This window comes from Stegodyphus dumicola, chromosome X2 (assembly GCF_044657685.1).
Source record: "Stegodyphus dumicola isolate Sdum_Otavi_A_Nest chromosome X2, ASM4465768v1".
Classification (NCBI taxonomy): Eukaryota; Metazoa; Arthropoda; class Arachnida; order Araneae; family Eresidae; genus Stegodyphus; species Stegodyphus dumicola.
In genome coordinates, this window is record NC_140781.1 from 109941981 (window position 1) to 109967976 (window position 25996).

The 25996-nt window shown below is 32.4% G+C and overlaps 1 protein-coding gene across 1 annotated transcript in view; it reads left to right on the forward strand.

Annotated features, from left to right (window-relative positions):
* Nucleotides 1-25996, forward strand: part of ICA69 (islet cell autoantigen 1-like protein) — a 135035-nt gene that overhangs the window by 72719 nt on the left and 36320 nt on the right. Inside the window, exons 6-8 of the mRNA XM_035363685.2 lie at nucleotides 3525-3749; nucleotides 6316-6419; nucleotides 23461-23732. Of these exons, the coding sequence (XP_035219576.2) occupies nucleotides 3525-3749; nucleotides 6316-6419; nucleotides 23461-23732 (601 nt within the window). The remainder of the gene's footprint in view (nucleotides 1-3524; nucleotides 3750-6315; nucleotides 6420-23460; nucleotides 23733-25996) is intronic.

Here is a 25996-nt window from a genome sequence, read left to right on the forward strand (position 1 = left end):
TGTTTGTAATTAATTTTGTCTTATGTGGTACATCATTAGGCTTATCCACACTGTAGTATATGTATCAATTTTTAATATTATTTTCATCATATTTAAAAGTACTTTAATAAATATAAGGTTACTATTTATACTTAGGATTTGCTCGGTTTAAAAGTATAAGAAAATTACAATAGCGAAAGAACGTGCAATTTAGAATACATAAAAAAGTATTAATATATTTTACATCAGAATCGTTATAAATAGTTTTGTAATCTAAATCAGTTATTTTAAAGTGAACTTAAGTCAGTGGAGTTTAAAATGGAGTCACTGCATAGTACAAAAACCTCTCAGCTTTTCACATTTCAAGGTTAGCAGCTATGCCTTAGAAAGGTTTTATTAAATCCATGATTTGTGTACGTAATAGAATAAGGTTTAGAGTTAGTAATGTTTGAGGTGTACTCATTATGAAAGTACAGTGCTAGAGTCTTATGATGATGTGCACCTTGTTTCATACAGAGCATGCAGTTAGTTCTTACTATGATGTATGCTCCATACATGAACATGCATCATCATAGCAAATACAGAACTTATTTTCCTAATTTTGAGGTAGTTTTATTTCTTAAAATTTGCTGTTGTGAAAAGCAACTAGAATATCCTAGCTCTAATTTTTAAAATGTGAAACATGTTTGTCTTTGAATGTGATACACACCATATTTCCAAAAGTCTTCGTCTTTCCTTCTTTTATGGGGGGGGGCGTGTAGCCATTTGGCATAGACCTAATACTTCCAATAACAAAAATGTTTTAAATGATAGATATTTATATTTTGGAATTTTTTAAATGTGAAAAATCAGTTTTGTAAAAAATGTGAAATATAACTTTTTGTATGTTCTTGTAGTTCTGTATAGTAAGTAGTCTGATATCCTTACATCAGGGTTGCCACGCTACCTGGAAAACCGGAAAAAGTTAGGGAATTCAAAAATTGAGGGAAAAGTCAGGGAATTTAAATATTTTAGTCAAACTCTGCAAAAAGTCGAGGAATTTTCCCCCAAAAGGAAGTTTTGCGCCAACGTTGGAAGCGATCGCTTTCTTGGCGAATTGTGAATCGCATCAGCGTCATTCGGGCAGCTGGCATAGAGCCAATTTTTGCAGCTCCAATTAGATTGTCTTTTAGAAAGGCAAAGCAAGTTTCCAGTAACCTCCAAGAATCAAGAGAATTGCATGCGCATATGCAATGCATGTTGAACTAAACAAAATACTTATTTTCGTTTAAAACAAAATCGGTTTAATCTTAGTATATGGTACTATGGAGGTTAGAATCAAAGAATATATATTGTCAAGAAGAAAAACTTCTCTGCAACAGGAGTGACTCAGTTACAACATAGAGGGAAACAGATAAAGAACATGCATGCTGGGAAATATCTGTCGCCAAAACTCCAAGCCGGCGTTGAAGTTCGAAAGTCACATTATCAAGAGTTTATAAAATGAATATCATTTAAAATTGCTGAAAATTTTAAAGGAAAAGAAAATATTTTTTCGCTCAAGTAAATTAATTAATGGATAAGCCAAAAAAACAAAAATCTACGAAAATCTGTTTAAATTATTGCAAAAAATCAAAGAAGAAACGCTTTCTCAAAGGACGTTTCTTCTTAACACGAGTTCCTCAATGTCCTGTACACATCGCAGAAAGGGAAGTTCTGGCCGCACCACACTGGTTAGGTCACCTTATTTTAGTGTATTCAATTTTAATTTGTATAATTTAATAGCTTGTTATTTGTGATCAAAATCTTTAATGAAAATATTTGCTACTGCTGTAGCATATTTGCATGCTAAAACATTCTAATAAATGGATGATTGCTTTACTTATCACTGGAGGATTCTTCCAACTGCCTAGTTCTAAATAAAAATTTTAAATATGTCTTTAAGGAAATAGTTTTGTGCATAACAGGGCATAATTAACATTTGTATCGTGGTAAAAAAATAGGAAACCTTGAAGAAGTCATTCATTTTCTTAGTTGTATCAAGAATTCCATCTTTTCTTTGGACTGAAGCTCTATTACTAATTTTATTATAAAATCAAGATGCTATGTATATTGTTAAAAGTAATAATTAAAATTTTGTATGTATAAAAGCCAAAAGAATTAAAGGGGTATTCAGTTATCACTTTATGATATATTTGGTATAAACCCATGTTACTAGTGTCTTTTTTAAATGTTTCTTTATTAAATTATTTCCTTTTGTTTAGGGAGGTATCAATTTCACTTCAATTGCATTTTTGTGAAGTCAAACTAGAAATAAGTACCAGTTTTTAAATTTAAAACTCTGCGAGAAATGAAATCATTTCTGCTGAATGAAAGACCTGATTTAAATCAGTGTGTTGAATATTTATATATAGTTGCTGTGTCATAATAAGCAGCTGAAATATTTCTAAGTTACAAGTTGCTAATAATAAATTTGATCATTCTTGTTTTTCAGCATTTTGTATACAAAAATTGTTTGTTTTGTAAATATTGAATGAAGAAACAAGATTTTCAGTTTAAGAATAGATCATTAAATGATATTATTTATGAAACAAATATATTTTACCTTAATTTCCCTTCATTGAGAATATAAAATTATTTTTTAATGCAGTTTCACACATTTTCACGATATGTTAGAACAGACATGTCTGAGTTTAAATAATACTTTAAAGAATTTTGTTATGTAGAAATGTAAAGTATTTTGAACATTTTATTTGTAAGTGGCATTAGGTTTATAATTCATAATGAAGTTTTTTTTATAACATTATTTACTTTTATTCATAAATATTATCAGGGAAAGTTAAATGATGCATTTGTTACTCTGTTAAAATAATTTTAAATATTAATCCAATATGTATTGGTAATCCAGGATGTCCCAAATAAAACTGTATACAAACTAGACTGCTAATTTGGTTTTTGTTGATACAATTAGAGGACAGTGTTTTTTGTAACAGTGTTGCACATATCACAATGTTGCACTTTCTTGTTGCATATACATTATAAAAGCAGTATTGTACTGAAATGTGATCAGGGTGTTCATTTATTTAGAACACCCTACATATGAATGAAAACTGGTTAAATTAAAAATAAGAGAAATTAAAGAAAAGCCTAATGAATTTAAAAGCAGCAAATAAATGAGTGATTAAAAGAAATGTATATCAACATATGATGCCAAGTAACAGAATTAAGAAATCAAATGTGAATTTTCATGTTCATGGTAAGAGGTCAGTAGATGGCTAAAGCAATTTATGTGGAAAATTTTACAAGTGCAAATATACTTTTCTGAAAATATTTATACAGAAATTTAAGCAGAAATCTTCCAAAATCAAACATTACATTTAGAATATTTTGAGAGCTAACTAAATTACTAAGTGCAGGCTATGGTTTGGTATGATAATTGCTTAAGTTAGAATTTATTTTGCCATGGTATTTTAGTTAAAAGATCATTTCAGTTTCACAGATTTGTTAATATCTGTTTTCTTCTAACTGTTAATTAAAACTTCAATAAGTCTATGATTTATTTGCAGGTGCAAAGCAACGTGCGAAAAACAAAAGCACGATTCGATAAATTAAAGCTTGATACTCTACAGAAAGTCGACTTGCTGTCATTTTCACGTTGTAATTTATTTTCTCAAGCCTTGGCTGGATATCAAAACACTTTGATTGCAATTTGTGAAAAGGTTTCTCATACAATGACATCTGTTGCTGAAACAACCAAAGGTTATCAACATTATGAATTCTCAATGTTGAAAGTAAGTGTGTTTGTATTTTATAAATGTATAGATTTATAAATTATATTAAATAGTGATAGATTTTGTGTATTTGAAATGCAAGAATTGGAAATTTTTATCTAATATGAAATTTCTGTAGGAAAGGTTTTGTGTAATCTGAGAGTAACTCGTACAGAATAGTTATTTGATCAATATATTTACATAGTTGTTTGGTTTTGTTAAGCAGTCTAATGGTAAACGTCTTCTGGTTATGTGGTTTCCTTCACTTGTAAAATATAAGCAAGGTTTTCTTTGAACATGCTTCATAAAAGCATCCTTCTTAAAGGCAGATATCACTGTTATTCTTTGCTATGCCACTTATCCCATTTAACCGCAGTCAGAGAATTTAATATTGCTCTGGAATGTTTGTTACATTTGATACGATTGCTGTTGGAAATTTTTTCTGTTATGAGTAGTAGTATCATGTTTAGAAAAAAGGTTATGTGATAATGCTACTGCTTAGTTTTGTAAGTTAGTAATAGTTATTCTTAGTTTGTGTAAATTAGTTGCTATATGTTTTTAAAAAGTTTATATGTAAATATTAAGTTTAAACAGCAAACTAACTCATTTGACATTAGGAGCAGTTTGAGTACTTGTGTTAACATTGCAAGAGTGGTTTGGATCAAATAGATGAAAGATCAGTGTCTAACACTTGTAATTTAAACACACCCCTGAAACTAAAAGATAGGGTTGGTTTGTTTAAATATGGCAAAGCCTCAAGGGCTATCTGCCGTAGGCGAGGGATGCCTTTGTGGATGACTTTCTAAGGGAAACTGGCTCATATTCATTTCACACGTGGGGAAAACCATGAAAACACCCATGCAGCCAGCCTGTTCATGGGATTCAAACCTCAGACTGAACTACCAGTGTTCAGGGATTTTACCGCTCGGCCGCTGGTGGGCTCTAAAAGGGAGGAAAAATATTTATTTTTAAAAATGCTATGATGTTTTACAGATGAAGTAAGTATGCAGTCCATGCAGATGAGGCAGGAGGAAATGATTTCCAGAAAGTACAATTAAATAATGAGAAAGCAAAAATGAAAAACTTATCTATGACTGACATTTTATGGTCATTTTATGAATGAATAAATGAAAAATTAAAGTTTAAATGGTTTTTCATTACAGTAGAAATGTGTTAGGTCATTAGATTTTTTTGTATCAGTACCAAGTTCTGCTATAAATAATATGCACTCAGTATTGAAATCTCTCAGATTATGTTCAGTGGGATAATTAAATGTTCTCATTGTTTAATTTAAAAAAAATGTAACTGGTTATTTTCCGCATTATAATTATTGCATTTCTGATTATTTTCCATACTACATTTTTCATTTCTGTAAGACATGCCATTATTAAAACCTCAAATTTATAAAAACTCTTGCTCTGCGGTTTTCAGGCAAACTTATTTTAGGTGTTTTAAAATTTGTGGCTTTGCCATTGATTAGTTGTTTTTTTTACACCTGTTATCACATTTATGAATGTTTTGCTTCTTTTTACTGAGTATCCATCATGTATTAAGATCAGAAAAAAAATTGATTCATATTCAAAGGAATTATTTAATGTTTTCTAAATTTATTTTGTTAGTTTTTATGAAATTTATGAGTAAGAAATAAACTTCAGTTCAAATTGGAAGGGAAGCAGGGCAAAGTAAAATTTAAAACTAAGTAAAATGCAGCCTTAATTTCGTATAGATTTTGAATGAAGTTCTGTCAATTTCAAGGCCAGCCAGATGCAGGGTCTGCTTTCTTCAGGAGCAAAATTCTGGAGAACTTTTCCTAACAGAACAGCAGTTCATGCAAGAAATCCATAACACTTAGTAACAATTTCATGCAAAAATATGAATCTACTTTGGCAATTGTTAATTGACTTAAAGTGAGAATTTTAATTTCAGTTTGTAAACCAAATGCAGACTGAACTGTGACAAACTTTGCTACTATGTAAACATGTATATATTAATATGTAAACATTTATATTAAGTATCTAATGGGCAGCCACTAACTTAACAAAAGTGTAAACAGTTTAATGACTAAATATCTTCTTATTTAGAAATTACTCATTAAAAAAATAGGTGCTAGGTGCTGCATGGTGCTGGAGTTAAAAATATGTCAGCATTATTTTGTTTGCCAATGCAGTGATGCTTTGTGACGTTGCTAAACTTAAAAATTCTGCCAATTTTCATAGAAAGTCTTCCTTTAGTTATAGAAAAAATTATATTTAGTAATTTTGTGTATTGTTTATAGAGCTGTAACTGCTAATTTTAACTGAAATTGTTCTTTTTAGTTTTAAAAAATCAGCTTTATTTTTTAAAAATAAGTTTGAAGTTGGAGTGACCATTCTTGTTTTACTGACAACCTTTCATCCTTTGCTGTATTTGATGAAATGAATGAACAAAATAAGCGAATATCATTGTAGCAGTGACCATGGTTTAGTGATTTACTTTTTAAGTAGGTAATTTGAAGTGTTAAGAGAAATGAAATCAAAAATATTACGAGTACCTTTGAGACTTGCTTATCTTACTCCTTTATGTATAACTGTGGAAAAAAAAATTTCAGGAACTTACCGAAACCAGTAAAAAATTGGCTGAAAAAACTACAGAAGAAGAAGAAATTTCTTCCTTGACTGAACAAAGTAAATCTCCATATGCTGACAGAGATGTGTAAGTACTAAACTAAACAAAATTTGTAACCCCTCGGCAGTTTGATTTATAAAGATTCTTTATTGTGTTAAAAGTGCCTCCAAAATGATTTATTCACTGTATGTTTTAATGTATTTTATTAATAATTTGTTATGCAGTAAAAGTAGTTTATTATTTTAAAATTTATGTATTTCCACAATTCTTAAGACACTATCAAAACTATGATTTTTTATAAAAAAAGAAATACATAATGTTGATGCTTATTATAATGAACACTGATTAGTGTTGCCATTCCATTATGATTAGTGCAGAGTATCTCCAACTGGTGAAAACACATATAATCCATTTTAGTTATAGCAACCTCTTAACCACTTATGTCATTGTCCTTTTTTAGGATTCAAATGGTCTTATCGGTGCCAACATTATGTACACTGATTATCGTTTGATTAAGAAAATATCACAATAATGACGAATACTCAAAAAGTTGCATGTAGAATTTAATGAAACTGACCCCTGCATACAACACTTTTTAAGGTGTAAAATATCATGAAAAGAAATTACCAGACAATTATGATGTTATAGAAATTAGTATGTATTAAATAAGCAAATCAGATGTGCCCGTTTGGTATAGGAAAATTACATTCAACATGGAGTATGATCCCCCTAGAAGCAATGCAACACATACAGTGATGTGCAATGCTGTCAATTATGCAGTCTCTCAGTTCCGTAGGACGTGCAAGACATTGTTCTTGCAAAGCAGTTGCAAGCATGGTAAGGGTCTGAAGAGGAGGATTGATACCAGCTATATGTCTTCCTAAAGCATCCCAAACATGCTCGATAGGATACAAGTCCAGTGATCTAGCTGGCCACTCCATGATGCAAGTCCTGTTTAGTCTAGCATTGTCATCATGTAGCAATAAATGATCACCTATTGCTCTGACATAAGGGGACACATAAGCATTAAGGATGTGATCTGTATAGGCCTGAGGATTCGTTGTTCCACATGGAAAGACATGGAAGTCTTTTCGTCCATCCAAAAAGATACCATTCCAAACACAGACACTGCCCCTCCGTGTGCATCTCTTTCAGGAATGTTTGGTGGATGGTAAAGGATTCCAGGTTCTCTCCAAATCAAGTAACACATACTATTGCTTCAGAGACTGAAATCTGGACTCTTCTGTAAAGAGGACAGCCCTCCATTTATCAGCTGTCCAGTGGACATATTGACATGCCCACCTCAAACATTCCCATCTGTAACGTGACTTGAGCGACATGCAAATGACTGGTTATCTCGCATGCAGACCTCCTTTGCGATGCCTTCTATGCAAGATTGATTTTGATACCAACCTTCCAGTGGCTGCAGCAAGGGAGAATCTCAGTTGAGAGTTCAGGTTCCATTCCAGTTCTTTGGGCAAATGATGCCTGGAGGTCATTGTTACAAATTGGCTGCCCCAGATTTCTTATCTCTGTATCACAGTGGAATTTGTAGGCTTGCTCTGAAACATGCAATTTTATGCTTCTCACAAGTGATATATTTTGCTTGGAGCGACACTAATTTGAATGCTGCAGTTTTGCTCAGCAATTCCGATTTAAGAACATATTCGAATTTTACATGGAGTGGCTTATTTTTGAACAAGTTATCACAATTTTTGTGATACAGTACAAAGTACAAGATCCGGACTCGTCGGAACTTCCAAGATTCTGGATTTGGGATATTAGATCATCAGTTTAAATCTAGTAAGATGGCATGTAGAAATTATAAAATTAATGAAAAAAAGAAAATCTGAAAGGTTTCAGATTTTAAATTATGTCCAAAGGGGCGTTTTTTTTTTCCTTTTACATTTTGTGTGTTACCTTTATTTATTAAATATCATGCTCTTTGCACTTAAACCATAAAATTCAGTTCAAGAGCAATATCGCAAAATTATTCTAAATTGAGCCTATTTTTAGAATTTCCGATACACAGTCTCGCACGATGGAGGTAAAATTGCTTTTTCTGTACAACGTGGCCATTGCTTGCTTTGAAATCTTTGAGTTTGTTAATAAAAAATTCATTAAAGTTCTACAAAATATGAAATCAATAATAAAACAAATTCTTTTATATTATCTTCATTTATTACCGCTTCCCCACATTTCTTTACAAAATCCTTTAATTCGAAAATTTCACCTTTGCTTTGCAATATCCAAAAACATTTAAAATTACCGGCTATGATCATAAAACTTAGATTTGAATAAGTGTCTGCCAAATGAATTGGATATGTGTGAGAATAAAGACTGGATATTCTTTAAGTTCATGTTTTATTATCTTCATTTGTATACCTTAACCACAGCCATGACTGTCATCGAAAGCAGTTGAGGGTTCCAGCCATCGCGACTGTGCTTATAAAATATGACATATTTATACACTGGTTTCTTAATATATATATGTGTGTGTGTAAGAAAAATAAAGAATATGTAAAAGATTAAATTAGCTATGTAAATTTCCCTTCTCAATTCTAAAAATAGGAACCTGTCTCTGCACTGTGTCATTTCGAGACTATTCTATGTCATGTGATTCTTACGTAATTATCATGATGTAAATGGAACTAAAACTCAACCAGCCAATAGTAATTTTAGAGCAATATTAACTGTCAAATCAGAATGTATTGAGAACCAAAACTAACTCAGTCTGGATAAGATTTCATCCTGAACATTACGCACTTGCTTTCCACGCTTTGGCCTGGCAGCACTGCAGTCTGTCTGCTCCTTCTTTCTTATTGCAAATTTATCTAAAATGTAAAATCTCTTGGAATAGGCAGAATTAATGTGTCAACTTCATTGTAGCCGTAACATATTGCTGATAATAAAACTGAAGATTTAACCCTTTGCGGCACAGTGTGTCTGCTGTGGACACACCTAAAAATTTCCTTCTGTACGCCCAGAAAAATTGAATGAAAAAGGATTTATAGGTTACTCTGAACCTTCTTTATTTATAGTCAATGGCAGCTCAACACAAACCAGTCCATATATTTTAGTCAGGTTTAGTTTTTTAAGACCCTCATTTTTTAAAGGAATCTTCCAGATTTTTTATGGTATAAAAGGAATTGTTTGGAAAGAAATTTCATTGTTATTTTTTTGGCTGCATGCTAATCTCCTTATTCTATATTAGTTTTAAATTTTTACCTTGAAATCTTGCCTAAAATCAAATGTCGAACCCTAGGTGTGCCCAGACCGGGCTCACCGATAATCTAGGACAACTGAGAGTCTGTATTCTTTGTTTCTCCTCATCTGGTTGGGCAGTTCATTGACAACAATGCTCGTTTCAGTACTTTTTCGAAGCTCTATTCAATCAGTGTGGGCACACCCAGAGAATTAAATGATAAGTGCTATCTTCAAAAAATTTTACTTGTGTACTCCTCTAGGCCTAATTAGACTGCCTACCTTTTTTTTTCCCTTCAAAACTCCAACTTTAAAATGTAGCGTGCCGGAAAGTGTTAATCTGCATTCGCCTCCAATTTTCTAGTCATTATAGATCTGCATTTCTTCCTGCATCCAAATTCCTGCTCCTGAATATATTACAATTGAGTCGACAGGACACATGTCCTGTGCATTGGAATTCCAGCGGAAATGTCATCGCAATGTCTACAATAACCAAACATCTCTTCAAACTTGCATGTGTAACAGAAATTCACAATGGATGTCGAGTATCTGCAAGTCCAAAAGTGCTAACGTCAGTAAAAATGAAGTGTACGGCCATCTGTTATATAATTAGAAAACAAAAGGTGTTTTAAATCATCAAAGTGTGCCTGTTCTTCACAGAAGTGTTATCATCTAAATTGTGGCTACGACTGTGAAAGCGAATTAGTTAATTAATGCCTTCATGTTATAATCTTCAAGATATCTTCTGTTCCGTCAATCTATGTGTGCAACCTGGAATCGGCAAGTCGTGTTAAAAGTTTAAAATGTTTTAAGTCAAAATCCATTCTTTGAAATTTAATCTAGCATATACAGTGATTTAATAAGTGTAGTGTCATAATTGAACAGCAATATCAAAATGTGAAAAAAAATTTCGAATAATAGATTTGCTGCGAGTGCTTAAAAATGAAGTCTAGTGCCAGCCTTTAAAAATTAATTCAGTGTTTGTTTATAGTAAAATTGCGAATGTTTTTCGAGTGCCAACGTTTCAAATTATTCCAGTGCTTTCAAGGTCATCGAACTGCATATCTTGATCCGATTATGTGCGAATAAATTAGGTTGTTCTTTTGCAGTCATAGGATTAAATTTACACTTGAAGTAGGTGCCAGAAAATTATTTTCGCTTCTGCTTTTATGTAATTAAATCTCCATTGGGAATTGATATTTGTTTTTGTAATAAATTAAACATTAAAAATGAACACTATTATATGTAGTAGTACAATTTAATAATATTAAAATTTGAATTTTAATAATTTAGTAGAGTAAGTAAAGAATTCTTAGATTTTTAATTATTTTTAGGGAAGGCTATTAAGATAAATTTTTATATTTTTGAAATTTTGTTGAAAATTTTTAATACAAATTTTATAATTATTTCTAAAAATGAAGTAGATGTAAAAAATAAGTGAAATTATTACAGATATGTAATGTGAAATTATGGTAAATGCATGGTAAAATTTATGGGTGATTGTATGTTAAATATGCAGTATGATGAGGGTGTACTGGGTTCCTAAACAGAGGCCTGTAATTACCTCTGCACAGTTGTTCCTTTTACCCTCCTATTGTAAGATAATGTTGGAGGCTCTCATTTTATGTGTGTAATTTTTTTTACATTATTTTTTTATTGTGGAATGTATTAGTGCAGTTATCAAACGGCAGTTATCTTATGCAAGGAACGGAGGCCTTTTCAAGTAACTGCCTAGGCACCCTCGGCCACCAATGCAGAGAAAACACTGGTTAGCTCAAGAGGACACCCCTATTGATGGATATGTTTGCTTAGAAGTATTGCGAGGCCTTCTAGTTTGGTAAAATAAGGAATTGTAAATGAAAGATAATAACGGTGAAATCATAATTTCTGAAACTATTACTCCTATTATATTTATGGTATTAAAACATAATTTATTAGTATGAAAATTAGTATCATAAATATTTATGTGCGTTACATTTAAGTAATGATTATGCAAAAGTTTTATTTTGTGATATTCTGTGATAACAGAACCTTTCCTGAAGAATTATGATTATGTGAACTGTCAAACAAAAAGACTTTTGGGCTGAAATGCTGAAAAATTTGATAGAACTTAAAAAAAAATTAAAATTTTATTTAAAAAAATTGATATTTATAAATTATACTTTACAGGATCAAAATTTTATTATTTATATTTTTTTTCATTTGCCAGTGCTCTTAACACTTTTTCTTTAAAAAGGCTTCTCTGTTGCTATGCATTTTTCTTCTTGAAGGGGGATATGTAAGAAAAATAAAGAATATGTAAAAGATTAAATTAGCTACGTAAAGTTCCCTTCTCAATTCTAAAAATAGTAACCCGTCTCTGACCCGTCTCTGCACTGCATCATTTCGAGACTATTCTATGTCATATGATTCTTACGTAATTATCATGATGTAAATGGAACTAAAACTCAACCAGCCAATAGTAATTTTAGAGCAATATTAACTGTCCAATCAGAATGTATTGAGAACCAAAACTAACTCAGTCTGAATAAGATCTCATCCTGAAAATTACGCACTTGCTTTCCATGCTTTGGCCTGGCCACACTGTAGTCTGTCTGCTCTTTCTTTCTTATTGAAAATTTATCTAAAATGTAAAATCTCTTGGAATAGGCAGAATTAATGTGCCAACTTGATTGTAACCGTAACATATTGCGGATAATAAAATTGAAGATTTAATCTACATTCGCCTCCAATTTTCTAGTCATGGATCCGCATTTCTTCGCCATCCAAATTCCTGCTCTTGAAGTTACTATATATATATTATGTATATGCCATTTACACGTGTATGTATATGCATATGCATCTGTGAATTATTAACAAACAACTTATATATCTGTTTATGTGGCTGTGCACGTAGCTGAGCAATTAAATCTAATAAATTTATGCAAAATGTATCAGCCAGCATTATATTTCTGTGGATAAAATAGGCTGCATGGATTTTTTCCATAAGTTTTTCATAACTACAAGGCAGTTTAGTTTCAGGTTTTTCCTAAAATTATCTATCAGTCAGTCCAATTATCCAAGACAGTCAGTCATCATTTGCTTTGCTATTGACTGCCATTTGTTAGACTGTTTCTTTCATTGTTTTATGGATATTAATTAACATATAATACAAATATTAAAATAACATCACGCATTTAAAACTAGATTTTTTAAAATTCAATTGAAAGCTTTTATGGATGAACTAGGGGGAAGAAATAAAAGGTGAAGCAGGTCCAACCACTGAAGTAAACAAATGACAGAGAACAGAGGCTACTGGCAGCTACATCTTCCATGAAAAACAAGAAAGCAGTGGAGGAAAAGTAACCATACATGATGGCCACTTCATATCGTGGAATGGCTATTCTTGCGGACTTGATTGATACCCACCATCCTGTATGTTTTGTGCTTCAAGAAATGTTTTTGATACCGAAACATTAAGTAAAGTACAAGTGATACTTTGTTGCTAGAAAGGATTATCTTGCTAGTGAATATGCCTGTGGTGGTGTACAATTACTTACATCAAATGATTACCCATCCTACATTTGGTTCTTTAGATACTAGTCTACAAGCTGTGGCCATACAAGTCAGTGTAAGATTTTTTTTCATAATTTGTAGCGTATACTTGCAAGCAACCAAATGAAGTTTATGATCAATCGATTTTTGAATGGCTTTGATAGATCAGTGTCTCACTTATTCATTATTCTTATAGATTTAAATAGCCATAGCCCCTTGTGGAGAAACATAACAAGTAAATCAACATGGGAAGCAAACTAAACACTTGCCACGACTTTCCCAGATCTTCCAGATGTATTTTAAGAAAATTTCAGTCTATCTGCATAGTGTGCATTGGCTGTGCTGAGGGTAAATTAATCATGGTACCACTTGAAAACACAAAAATTTGCCAATTGCGTATGACTTCTGTAGATATATATAATCCCCAAAGCATAGCTATTATAACTATAATAGGTGTTGTTTTCTCGACTGAGGACTGAGATTAAAATCTGCACAATCCGGATTAAGAAATGTCTTTTTGCAAACATTTTGCAGGTAAAGGAAAGCAAGAAATCTATTTAATGGTGTTTTTAAATAAATTAAAGTATTTTATATTTATTTAGCAGCATACAGAAGTAAAAAATCGGCTCACTAAATTTCGTGATGGTATGTCATCATACTGCTAGAATTAGTTTTACAAGTATGCCAGAGAAAACTGCATGAAATTTGAAAGTATTATTAACTAATAATAAATAAATTTAGAAGGATGAAGCCATATTAACTCTTTGAAAACTGAACTTTCCGAAATGGCTTTCCAATGGAGAAATAAAGTCACAGCAATTTTCTGCCCTCCCCATCCATTAATGCACAAAGAAGAGTAAAGATTTCATATAACATCCTTTCTACATCAACAAATAAAGGTAAGAAACCACAAGTAAATCCTTTTAGGGCAAACTGTCTGCAATAAACTAATACAATACATTTGGGGAAACTGCACCTTCTACTGCATACCTTAGGGAAGGGAAGAAAACACCAGAATTTTAGCGATTTGAGGCAGTTGTGGTTGTTTGAATGAAAGGCCTTCTGGAGCGTTATGTTCTTCAAAGAGTTAAATAATATGAATATCATTAAAATAAAGTTGATTATTAAAAGATTAAAAACTGACTTACAATAATTAACAGTATTTTGTCGAATATAGATATATTAAATGGTTAGCTTAGGTAACTTTTTTTAACTACAAAATTACAAATAAGGCATATATTAAGGGGGGATTTTAAAGATTTTGTTTTATGCGAGAATGCAGGCAAATTTCTTTTGTTCACCATGCAGTTCACATGCTTCATGTGAATCTTTGGATTGTCAAGGTTACTGGAAATCCAAAATGCTGAAAACTTGTTTTGCCTTTCTAAAAGACAATCTGGTTGGTGCTGCAAAATTTGACTTTATGCCAGCTGCCTGAATGACCGCTCGTGCACCACATAATTTGGCAACAAAGTGATTGCTTGCAACGTTGGCACAAAAAAAAAAATCGCTGTTTTGGGGATCGGCATATAAAATTCCCTGACTTTTTCCAGACTTTCTCTAAAATATTTAAATTTCCTGACTTTTCCCTAACTTTTTTTTTTTTGTCAATTTTTGAATTCCCTTACATTTCCCAGTTTTCCAGTGAGAGTAGTAACCCTAGTTGGTTGATGATCATTATCTATGTATTCTAAATGATGCAGTGGAGACTTTCTTTTATATCCAGTCAAGTCATTTCATGGAGCATGTTCTCCCTCATTGCTACTTTAATTACTTTTCATTTGTCATGTTAATAATCTTTTCAGTTGTGATCATTTTCCAGTTTTTCTTTCTTGCCTAAGTGGTATACCTCCTTGGAGCTGGCCTCTCATTTTATTTCTGATGGAGCAAACTGCTCTGTTTTCTAATCCTTAGCTGTGATTAGACAAGAAATGGTGGTGAATGATACAGATAGTGAAGCTGCAGTGAAGGCAGTAATTGACATCAGCCTGCAGTAGCTGAATTCTCGATTCCTAAATCATCAACAAAACTCCCAAAGTACACAAAGCAGTGGTAGACTGATTAATGTAAAGAAACTCATGGGAAGAAGAGAAAACTAGAATGTGTTTATAGATACCTACAGTCTCCAACAATCTGGCCTATAAGGAGGCTAAGGCAAAGATATGGAAAGTCAGACGGCAGAGCAAGAGAAATTTTTAGACATCTTATTTGTCATCAGTAAGTTTAGATACACTGAACAAAAGAGTTTGGGAATGTGTTGCAAAATTATCTGGTGTTTATCAAAATCTCTCACTTTCTCTCATGGATAAAAGGTGGCAATTTGATAAGAAATAGGGAAGAAATTGAAAATGGTAATGCTGAGGTTTTTGCTTTTGTTTAAAGTAAACATAACCATTCATTCCTAGAACATTCCCACTTTCCTGTAAGATACAGTCTCAGAGAGTTCCTATCAAATTTATAGAGCAGAGCTCAGAAAATCATAGCAAAGAATTTGCAATGCTCAAGCTTTGAAGAACTGTTTCTCAAAAATGTAAGTCCAGGACAATGGTGTGGAGTCATTGATTGCCCTTCTCAACTTTTTTTAACTTTGTGGGAGGAGCATACTTTCCCAAATGCATGGAGGAATGCTTTTGTTATTCCCATAGCCAAACCAGGCTGGGACCCTAAGAATCCTTACAATTATGGACCTGTAGTACTTATCAGCTGCCTTTGCAAAATTTTCGGAAAAATAATAAACTGTTGTCTATTTCATTACATAGAAAAAAATGGTTGCATTTTGCCATATCACAGTGAGTTTCAAAAGGTTAGGTCGTCTGTGGATTATGGTGTGATATTAGAAACCTTGCTGTGAAATACCTTTGTTAGAAGATTTTATTTTTTTAAGTTTTGTATTTGGTTTTATTGACTTGATTTTTCCTTCAACATGTAATAATATTTGGTAAGAAAACATTTCTTGTTACATTTTCTTCAAGAAGTCAATGGGACACTTGAAATTCGTTGGCATTTTAGCACACAGAAAGTTTTATTTATAACTATTTACAATTTTTTTTTTTTTTTTTTTTGCGTGTTTCAGAACATTCATCTTTTTTCTGTCATTGCCGTTATATCTCAATCAAAAAATTCTCAAATCGATAAGAAAAATAATAATCTTAAAAGAAAAAGCTGTACTCTGTCATGACCAGCAACATAAAACTGTAACAGGAGGAAACACCTGGTATTTCTTTTCTTTGACATAGAAAAAGTGTGATAAGACCTGGAGATACGATATTCACCATGACGTTTATGATATTAATCTATGGGGTAATTTATCTCTCTTTATCAAGAATTTTTTAAAAAATAGGACATTCCAAGTAAAGCTTGGTTTTTTTTGTTGTTGTCAAAAGCGCTTTTTCAAGAAGGTGTACGTCAAGGTTGCATCCTGAGTGTCACACTGTTTATCCTGAAGATGAATTCTCTGTTGAAAGAATTTTCTCCTACTGTTGATGAGACATTATGTGTGGATGACTTAATGATAAATTGCAATGGTGTTGGCAAGAGGAGTGTCGATAGGTAGTTGCAAATTGTGCTGAATAAAATTTTGAAATGGTCAGACGTATGGAGTTAAGTGTTGAAAGCAAAAGACTAACTGTGCACTTTTGTCATCACAGAAGACATCCCAGAGCTCATCCAGACCCAGAGCTCTACAAGGTTCTTTAATTCTAGTTGAGTCAGAGGTAAAATATCTTGGAGTGTACGTCGATAGCCAGCTGTCCTTCATTCCACACATTTTCTTTGTTTAAAAATATCTGAAGGTCTATATAAGACTCCTACAAGTTCTGTTAAGCAAATATTGGGGACCTGATCACTCTTCTATGCTTTGAGCAGACATTGGGAAGCTGATTGCTGTTCTATGCTTTGAATTTATAGATCTCTATTTTATGCCTCTCTGGTGTATGAATCTTCATATCAATCTGCGTTACTAAAACTTGATCCTGTTCACCATCAAGCATCAGACATTTGTTCTGGAACATTCTGAACATCACCCGTGCAGAGCTCGTAAGTAGATTGTCTTGAGTCTTCCCTTCAGTTAAGGCATGAGCAATTGTCTGTTTGCTAATATTTTAATATAGTGTCTCAGCATGAACATCCTGTACGATTTCTTATACTAGATGATTCAGATGATCATATTTCCAAGCACGGCCTTCCTAGACTTAGCTGAAGAATATGACAAGTCTGAGACAAGTGACAACAAAGTTTCCAACTAAGCCTCGGTACTGCAGTAGGCAGTGCATCAGTCTCATAATCCCTCAAAAGAGAGTTGCCATCTCTCCCAATTTAGGTGGAAAACTTCTGAATTCTGACCGTTCTTCCGCCAACCCAATTTACAAAATAATTCTTCTGACTTTCTCTTATTTTTAAAATTTTTCACAATTCTTACGTAACTTGGCATAATGCTTTGTTATTTGCACCAGCAAAAAATGTGATTTGGGGAATCTGAAAAGCACTTGGGTTGTCTCCATATGACACGTAAAGGAAAACTAGTCTTTTCATTGGTGAGAAATTATGGTACACTTCTGCTTTGTGAGGGAGAGCGTATGTGTTCGAAAGCATCATGTTCCAGCTCTCTAGTGATCATCTACCACCACTGCATGTCATCTGCTATGTATTAGCCAATGAGCACAAAGCAAGACTGAGGTTGTTATTTCATTTATCTTGTTACTGAGCAGTGTTAGTGAACATGCTTTCGAGAAATGGTTTAAGAAATTGCGATCTTTTGTTTTAGTTATGTCTGCAAGAAAGGTAAGATACTCGTGTACTTTTCAAAAATCATACACAAATGACACTTGATTATTGGCAGAATATTGAAAATAAAACCAAATTTATGGAAACTGGAAAAATTAAGTCACCTCTAGCGAAAAAATTTTTTTTTAATAAGATGTATGGTCACCTCAGACATATGCTTATCTCGCATCTTGATTTCATAGACTTTACCAAAGTGTTGATCAAGTCTTATGGAGTTGATGGAGTTGGCATGCCACTTTTCTAAAAGTGCATGTTTCAGCTGTTGGAGGGGTCCAGGGAGGAATTTGGAGCACTGGAAATTCGGCGCCGTAAGGCATCCCATATGTCATAAGTTGGATGAGTAAAGTGGCCAATCCATTCGAGTGATATCTTCTGTTTGCAAGTTATGCTTGAGCCATAACTACTGAATGCTGATCACTGTCAGAAATCACATTCACTTTAACAACATTACAGAGCGAAATTCCAACATATGTCCATTGCGCACCATTTTATCAGTCGCCGAAGTTGCATATTTCCGGAGCTAATATGTGCACAGAAGTGCAATTATGTGTTCAGTTGTATTTAATTAACCTAAATAATTATAGCATTGGCATTGGTTGCAAGATTAACTTAGTGAGTGTATTATTTCTCATCATCCTGTAATTTTGATGACCAGTGTATTTAGTCATAGAATCTTTGAAATATCCTCTGCATGATGGCCAGAAAATGATGCATCTTATTAGGTAAACTAGGTGAAACATTAGCTTATGTGTAACTTATTTGAATAAAATTTTCAGATTTTATGTAGAATCTTGAGTTTTATAAAAAGGAGTTTGCCATGCATTCTTTTTGTGTATTATGAAAATCAAATGACATCTAAGTATTTCAGATACTAATTATGACAACAGTGTGTCCACCTTTTATTTTGAATTGATTGTTTTAGTATAGTGGTAAAAAAATTGATAACAGTGTTATGGGAGCGTTATTATTACCTGGACATGTATGGCATGAAATTTCCTTTGCTAATAGTTTATACTACATTATTTGTAAATATTTTTAAATAAATAAAAAGTATTAGGAGTCCGCATACTTTTGCAGTAATCTGCATATGGAAATTAATTTATGTATGAAATCTCTTAATGTTAGTATTTTTATTAATTTTAATATATTTCTGTAATGGTTTTTCTCATCCTAATATTAAAAGTAGTTACAAAGTTAGTCAAGAACAATTTAGTTTCTTCAGCTAAAAAAGTGTGTACTTTTTATGAAATGTTTGATGGAAGTTAAGTAATTCTTCATGGGTTAATGATCTTAAGTAAGGTTACTGTATTTTCATCTGGTATAAGTCAAGTAATTTTATTTTATTAGCTATTCTTGTAAATGTTTTAAACATATTGAGTAATTGTATTCAGTAAAATGCTGGAATGAATATTCAAAATGATTTAAATCTGTTTAATTGATCCTTCGCTGCCTTCATTTCAGACATGTATAATTACATTCGAATGAAAAGTTTGTTTTTACTATTTATCAATCATTTCTAGCTTTCAGTAACTATAGTTTGTTTAGTTATGGAACAGCACTTCTTAACCGTTTGACTGCTACATTCATTTGTCTCGAAAACTGCGACGCATTTAGTTATTTTAGAATGCACTCGTGTTACAAAGTACGCCTGAGGTCAGACTACGTACGTTCACACCCATGGAGCAACAAAGACACACTGAAAGCATAAGCGCTGCATCACGGTTTTCGAGACAAATGAAAGCAGCGCTTTTGCACTGCATAGCAGTTAAACGGTTAATATGCATGCTTGTGATTTTAATTATTTCATCTTATTGATAAAAATGGCTTGTAAGATAAAATAAGTGGTACCTGTGTATCCCATTGATCATGAAACTGTTATCAAGCAAGTACTAGTTATGCAGAAGCATGATGTAAAAACACACTTGTAATATCCACTTTATCATTTGATATAATCCTAGTTGAATCTCTATAAATTATCTTTTATTTTTGTGAGCAAGGATATAAATTAACTGTTGATACTTTTTTCCCATTTTGAAAAAAAAAAAAAAAAAAAAAAATTAAATTTGGACCTACTTTGTACAGAAAGCAAGCAGTTTATTATTTTCAAAGTTATGGGATTGTAGCATCAAATAAAGTTTGTAGTAATGGACACAATCTAGTACTATATTGGAAAATGGGTAAACAAAGGCAGTGCTACAAGAAAAATTGCATTGAGAATATCCATTCAATTCATGCAATTTGAAGGCTATAGAGTCACATTTGTGACTGCAGTCTGTTTCATTTGCAGCTGGTTGAAAGAACTAACATCTGTTGAAAAGTGAAACGAACAGCTGGATATGGAGAGCAAAAATAATAGATTGGAACAATTACCTGCAGTAAATTTGTACTTGTAATATTCTAAATGGAAATTCTGATGAAATAAGAAGGTCTAACAAAATAATAGAAATTAACAAAAATCTTTTCTTGAAGTGAAAAAAAAAAAAAAAACCAAGTCTGTAAATACCGATTGTTTATTAAGCAAACAGATGTTAGTTCCTTCAGAATTCCTCAGGAACGATTGATACAACTTTAAAATGATCGACACCAGCTTTCACAGTCAATAGGGTAATACTGTATGTGCCAAATAAATTAAGATGAAAAGATAAACTGAAAAATTGGTATAAGAAATTAGTGTTAATGCACATTTTTATTTTTTATTGTTTATTAATTCATCGTTATCTTCAGACCAGTTTATACCCATAAATTCTCAAATTTCATATTTCCACATTATGTAAGCTTTCTCTTGTATATGCTCTGATGCAGAAGTATCAGCTCAGCTGCCTTATTAGAATTTTAACAAATTCTCAGAACACACCAAACTGTGGCAACCTTGCACATAACAATTCTTAAGTTTCAGTCAGTACTATCTCCATTTCTGCATTTTTTAAAATTGAATTCCAAATTCTAACTGTGTGGAGCATGTCTTGGCAACCTATGACCAGCAGGTCATCAAGTGACCATTTCATAATTTCAAGTAACCCACTTGTGTTCCAGAAATAAAGTATAATATATAAAAACAAATTATAAAACATGAACACAAAATGAGCACTTGATGAATACATTAAAAAATTAACCAAAAATAAATATTAACAATATTATTTTTGTTTGATTATAAAGTGGCAGTAATGAACATGCATTTTTGTTTTTTAAAACTAAAAAAAAAAAAAAGTCAACATAATTTCAAGGAAGAATCGATAATTTTGGCAATGTCTGTCCATAACCCTTAATTAGAAAAAAAAGTGGGGAGCTTTGCCATTTTGTCTGCATTTGGTTGTAAATGCAGTAAATGCAAGTAAGTATTTTCACAGGTGCAATTTATTTAAGGTAAGGAGAGGAGCAGCTGAACTATCTTAAATTAAGATGCTTGTAAATTAAGTCAATTAAATTATTATAAAAAGACTAATTATAAGTCAGACTTTACTAAATTATTGTCACAAGTTCAGCATCTGGAAATTCAGAAAAAAATAATAAAGTTCATTCAGCTATGTTTGTTTTTATAATAATTATAATTTTAATCTTTAAGGTTCAGAGCCTATGGTAATTAGGTTCTCAATAAAATTAATCTTATTATTCGCCAAGAAAAAGTGTTCTAAAATGAAAACACCACTGATCTGAAACGTCGTCTTAATACACATATTTTGCCTGATTTTGACATGCAGCCAAAGAAAGGTACTGATGCCTGGTGTAGAGAAATCAGATCTTTAGATTGAAGTCAGTTTTAAAATATGACTTGTGGGAAGCCCACAGTGAGGGAAAATGCAGTAAAATTTCTGCAAGAATACAGTATTTTGCTGTAGAATATCTATAGGAACAATTGCTTTGAAGCTTCTCGTAACCCTTTGCGACACCTAAAAGTTTCCTTCTGTACGCACAGAAAAATTGAGTGAAAAAGGATTTATAGGTTACTCTGAACCTTTTTTATAGTAGATGACAGCTCAACACAAACCAGTCCATATATTTTAGCTATGTTTAGTTTTTAAAGACCCTTATTTTTCAAAGAAATCTTGCATTTTTTTTTAAAGATATAAAAGGAATTGTTTGAAAAGAAATTTCTATGTTATTTTCTTGACTGTATGCTAATCTCCTTATTCTATATTAGTTTAAAATTTTTACCTTGAAATCTTTCCTAAAATCGAATGGCAAACATCAGGTGTGCCCAGAGTGGGCTCACTGAGAGACTGTATCTCTGTTTCTCTGCAGCTCATTCATAATAAAAAGGTGGGTCCACATGTGTGTTTCATTTCTTGTTTTTCTCTGTCTTCTTTTTTTTTGGGGGGGGGATGTTTGGTTGTCAACTAAGAAATTGTTGGGGGTGATTTTCTGAAGGTCTGGTAATTTTATGAGTTAGCTGTTTGGTTTTTCACTAGAGCAGTTCTTTTTTTGCTTTCATTCAAAGAAGTTTTGTTAGTGCTACGTTTAATAGTTTTAAATTGTAGATATATTGTAAACAATTGATATACTGTTTAACAGTTTTAAGTTGTAGACAAATTGTAGATATAATATTAGTCTATTTTTTCTCGGATTTTTAATTATTTTCCAAATGGATCAGAGAGGGCTGACCATTTCTAAAGCACTGAAAGTGTTACACGAATTGCTTTCAAATAGTGAATCTGATACAGATCCCAGTACATGTGCAAAACATGCAATATTAGGTTGTGATTTTTCAAAGGTGGTGCCACTTTCTTCGAAAAGTACCACCATGAAAAAAATATATGAAAGTGTAAATATGAAATGTAAATAGCATATATCCAAGTTACTTTTTTTCCATTCATATGCATATAATCATCATATAACCAAAAAGAGCTTTTTTAGGGGAGTGTAGAGTAGCAGGTCTGCTGGTGGCACATCCTGGATAATACTAAATCTGCTATGGTATTCAGAATCTAGTATTTTTTTAATCGTAGGCAAGATCTCTTGCTCTTTTACATGCTCCCCAGCAATGCTCCTTTCAGCACTCTTTTCGGAGCTCTATTCATTCAGCATGCCTGCTTCGTGCACACCTAGCGGCCGAGCGGTAAAGTGACTGAACACTGGTAGTTCGGTCCGAGGTTCGAATCCCACGAACGGGCTGGCTGCATGGGTGTTTTCGTGGTTTTCCCCATGTGTAACGTGTATACGAGCCAGTTTCCCTTAAGTCCTCCACGAAGGCATCCCTCCCCTTAGGCAGATAGCCCTAGTATGCTTTGCCATAATTAAATACATCATCGTGCACACCCACAGAATTAAAACGATAAATGCTGTCTTCACAAAATTTACCTGTGTACTCCTCTAGGCCTGTTTAGAATGCCAAGCTTTTCTTCTTGTCAAAATTCCAACGTTAAAAGGTAGCATGCCTGAAAGGGCATGGTGGCAACTGATTTGAAATTGCATCATGATAGCTGAAGTATATTGTAGAAAAATACATACCTAATACAGGTGCTATAAATTCTGCAGAGAAAATATTAAAAAAAAGGATTATTTTGCATTTAGGATTGCATATACTTGGTATTTCCCTAATGTTACTAAAATGCAAATTTGTGTTTTGAGTGCATGTTTGCTGATTTAAAGCAAAAGTTATTTAATTTTTCAGATTATTATTCTTTGAAGCAGAGTATCAAGATGAAGAAAGTGAGACAGGCAGAGATCTTCAATATAACAGTAATTCTGATAAGGAAAGAATATCTAGTAGCCCATCAAAAAGTATGTCATGCAAAAGAAAAGCTGCAAAGAAAAAGTTACTGAGTGAAAAAGATAAAGATAATGACTTCCCTTTGCTTGAGCTAGATAATGATGATGATGTTAAAAGTCCACTAAATTTTTCCTTGCAAAGTGATCACATTCAGTCTAAAGATACTTCTACAGGTAAAATTTGCAGTTTTTGAAGAAGTAATTTCACAGTGTAAGAGAGTTTTTATTTGTTGACCATCTTAGAAAGCTATTTATCAATGTTTTCATCTAATATCATTTATTAAATTGTTTTTAGCTTTATTATACAACCAAAACTATTTAAAATTACTTATTAAAGCAAAAATGCACCAATAAGCATTTTAAAAATTTTACACTTAGGTGGTGGTTACTGGTTTGCTAGTAGCTTGCAGTTAAGATCCTTTTTTTTTTTTTTTTTTTAATTGCAGCATAAAACTTCTTTAATTTATTGTTAAAAGTTGAAAACTTTTACTCAGTATACTTAGCTGTAAAAAGTAATGCAAAGGAACTAGGAAAATGCTAAACACCTGAAGGTGTATCTGCAGCAAGGTTGTTTACATTAGTATGCATTAAGAAAGTAAAATTCTGACGTACAATACCACATAACTTTTCTTATTTTTTGGTATTTTCTGTTCCTTGTTTAATTAGACAGAGCCTATATGTACTTTATTTTAAATGTGTATATTGTTTTCAGTATTTAACAAATTTTCACAAACATTTTAGTTTTCATCACCAGAAATGCTATCTGGGTAAGCTGAATTAAAACAAGTAATTAAATGTTGCATCATTTATGTTCTGTTTGTCTCGGAGTATATATACATAAGCACATTAATGCAAGATATTCAAAAATGATCTTTTAAAAAATTGTAGGAATAATTGTAACACATAACGTTTGGATGGGTATTGCATTCTTTGTGGTTAGAATTAATACATGCTGAAAATAGATCAACAATTTTGTGCATATTTTCTGAGAATTTCATCTGAAGTTATTCCACTTTCCATAAAAAGAAAATTAAAAATCTGTCAATATTTATGCATATAATTTTACTGAAAAAATATGATGCATTCCTGGATAACCCTTCATCCGATTGCATTTCAGTAAGGATGAAAGTGGCTCCCTGAAAATTAATTTTACTACAAACCTTCTCAGTTTTTATGCATCACTTAAGCCCCATTCGCAAGAGCAGATTCGATCGGCAGAAATGGGTTCTTCGAACGTGTTGCATTCACGTGGTGAACAAGCATTAACTGCTTCTCCGAATGGGAGGTAGAATTTGCTATAATGCTCCTACCTCTTGGTAGAAGGGCAAATGTGGAGATTTCCCATACTATATTGCGTGATTGCGCGTTTCACTCAATTTTAGTTACTGCTGGCTGGACTGTCAGCGAAACAATTGCGCTGATAGATGTCTAGGGATGTGATAACATCATCCCCCCCAAAAAAAATTAGATTCAACTGTAGAAGATACGGAAATTTATAAACAAATACAGACAAGGTTATCTGATGCTGGGTGTTAAAGAACTATCATTCAAATTAAAACTAAAAGACAGGTGCATATTGTCTTCAATGCGACAAGGGATTCTGTACCTTTTGAATGATTTTTTGTTTATTTAAGAATTTTTCATCTACTTTTTATGAATATTATTAAATGGTTTTGTAAAACAAAATGATTTTAAGCTGAAAAAAAGTATTTTGCTAGTATTTTTTTTTTATTTAAATTTTTGAAGAAAAATTTAACAACTAAAATGTTTTTCTTCTACAATTTTCAGTGTTTCCCAGACTTTTTTTATTGTATTTATTAGTGTTCTTAATAACTTCAAGAAATGATTCTGCAATTAATGAATTTGTTTCTGAGAAAAACGAAAAATACATTTTTATGTAAAATCTTTTAAACAGATATGATCTCAGTCACATTTTCATTTCAAATAATTTTCTTTTCAGTATTTTGAAAAACCCTTCCTTGTTTCTATAAAGTATACAGGGTGTTTCATAGATCATGGGACAAACTTGGAGGAGTGGTGGAGCATACTAAAACATGCATTTTTTGTATAGGAATGTAGGGTCTAAAGTGACGGGTTAAGACAGGAACGCAAAAAAATGACACCAGAAGAAAATGTGTTTATGTACAAAATAAGCGCAAAGTGCTTCTTTGCAGCAATACAGTATTCACAATAAATGTTCAAAAAAGGGAACAGTAACAGAAACTACAGCTGTGATTGGCTGGCAATGCAGTGGTAGAGGATGGTAGGGAGCCGGACAAACCACAATCCGATGCATCAGAGGATCATTCGCAACTCTGATGTCAAGCGTGATGGGTGAGTTTACGCACAGGGGAAAAGCTGACATGCATTTCATGTATGCTGCTACTAATGGGAACGGCAGAGCAGCGCTACAGTTGTACCAGGAACGGTTTCCGAAC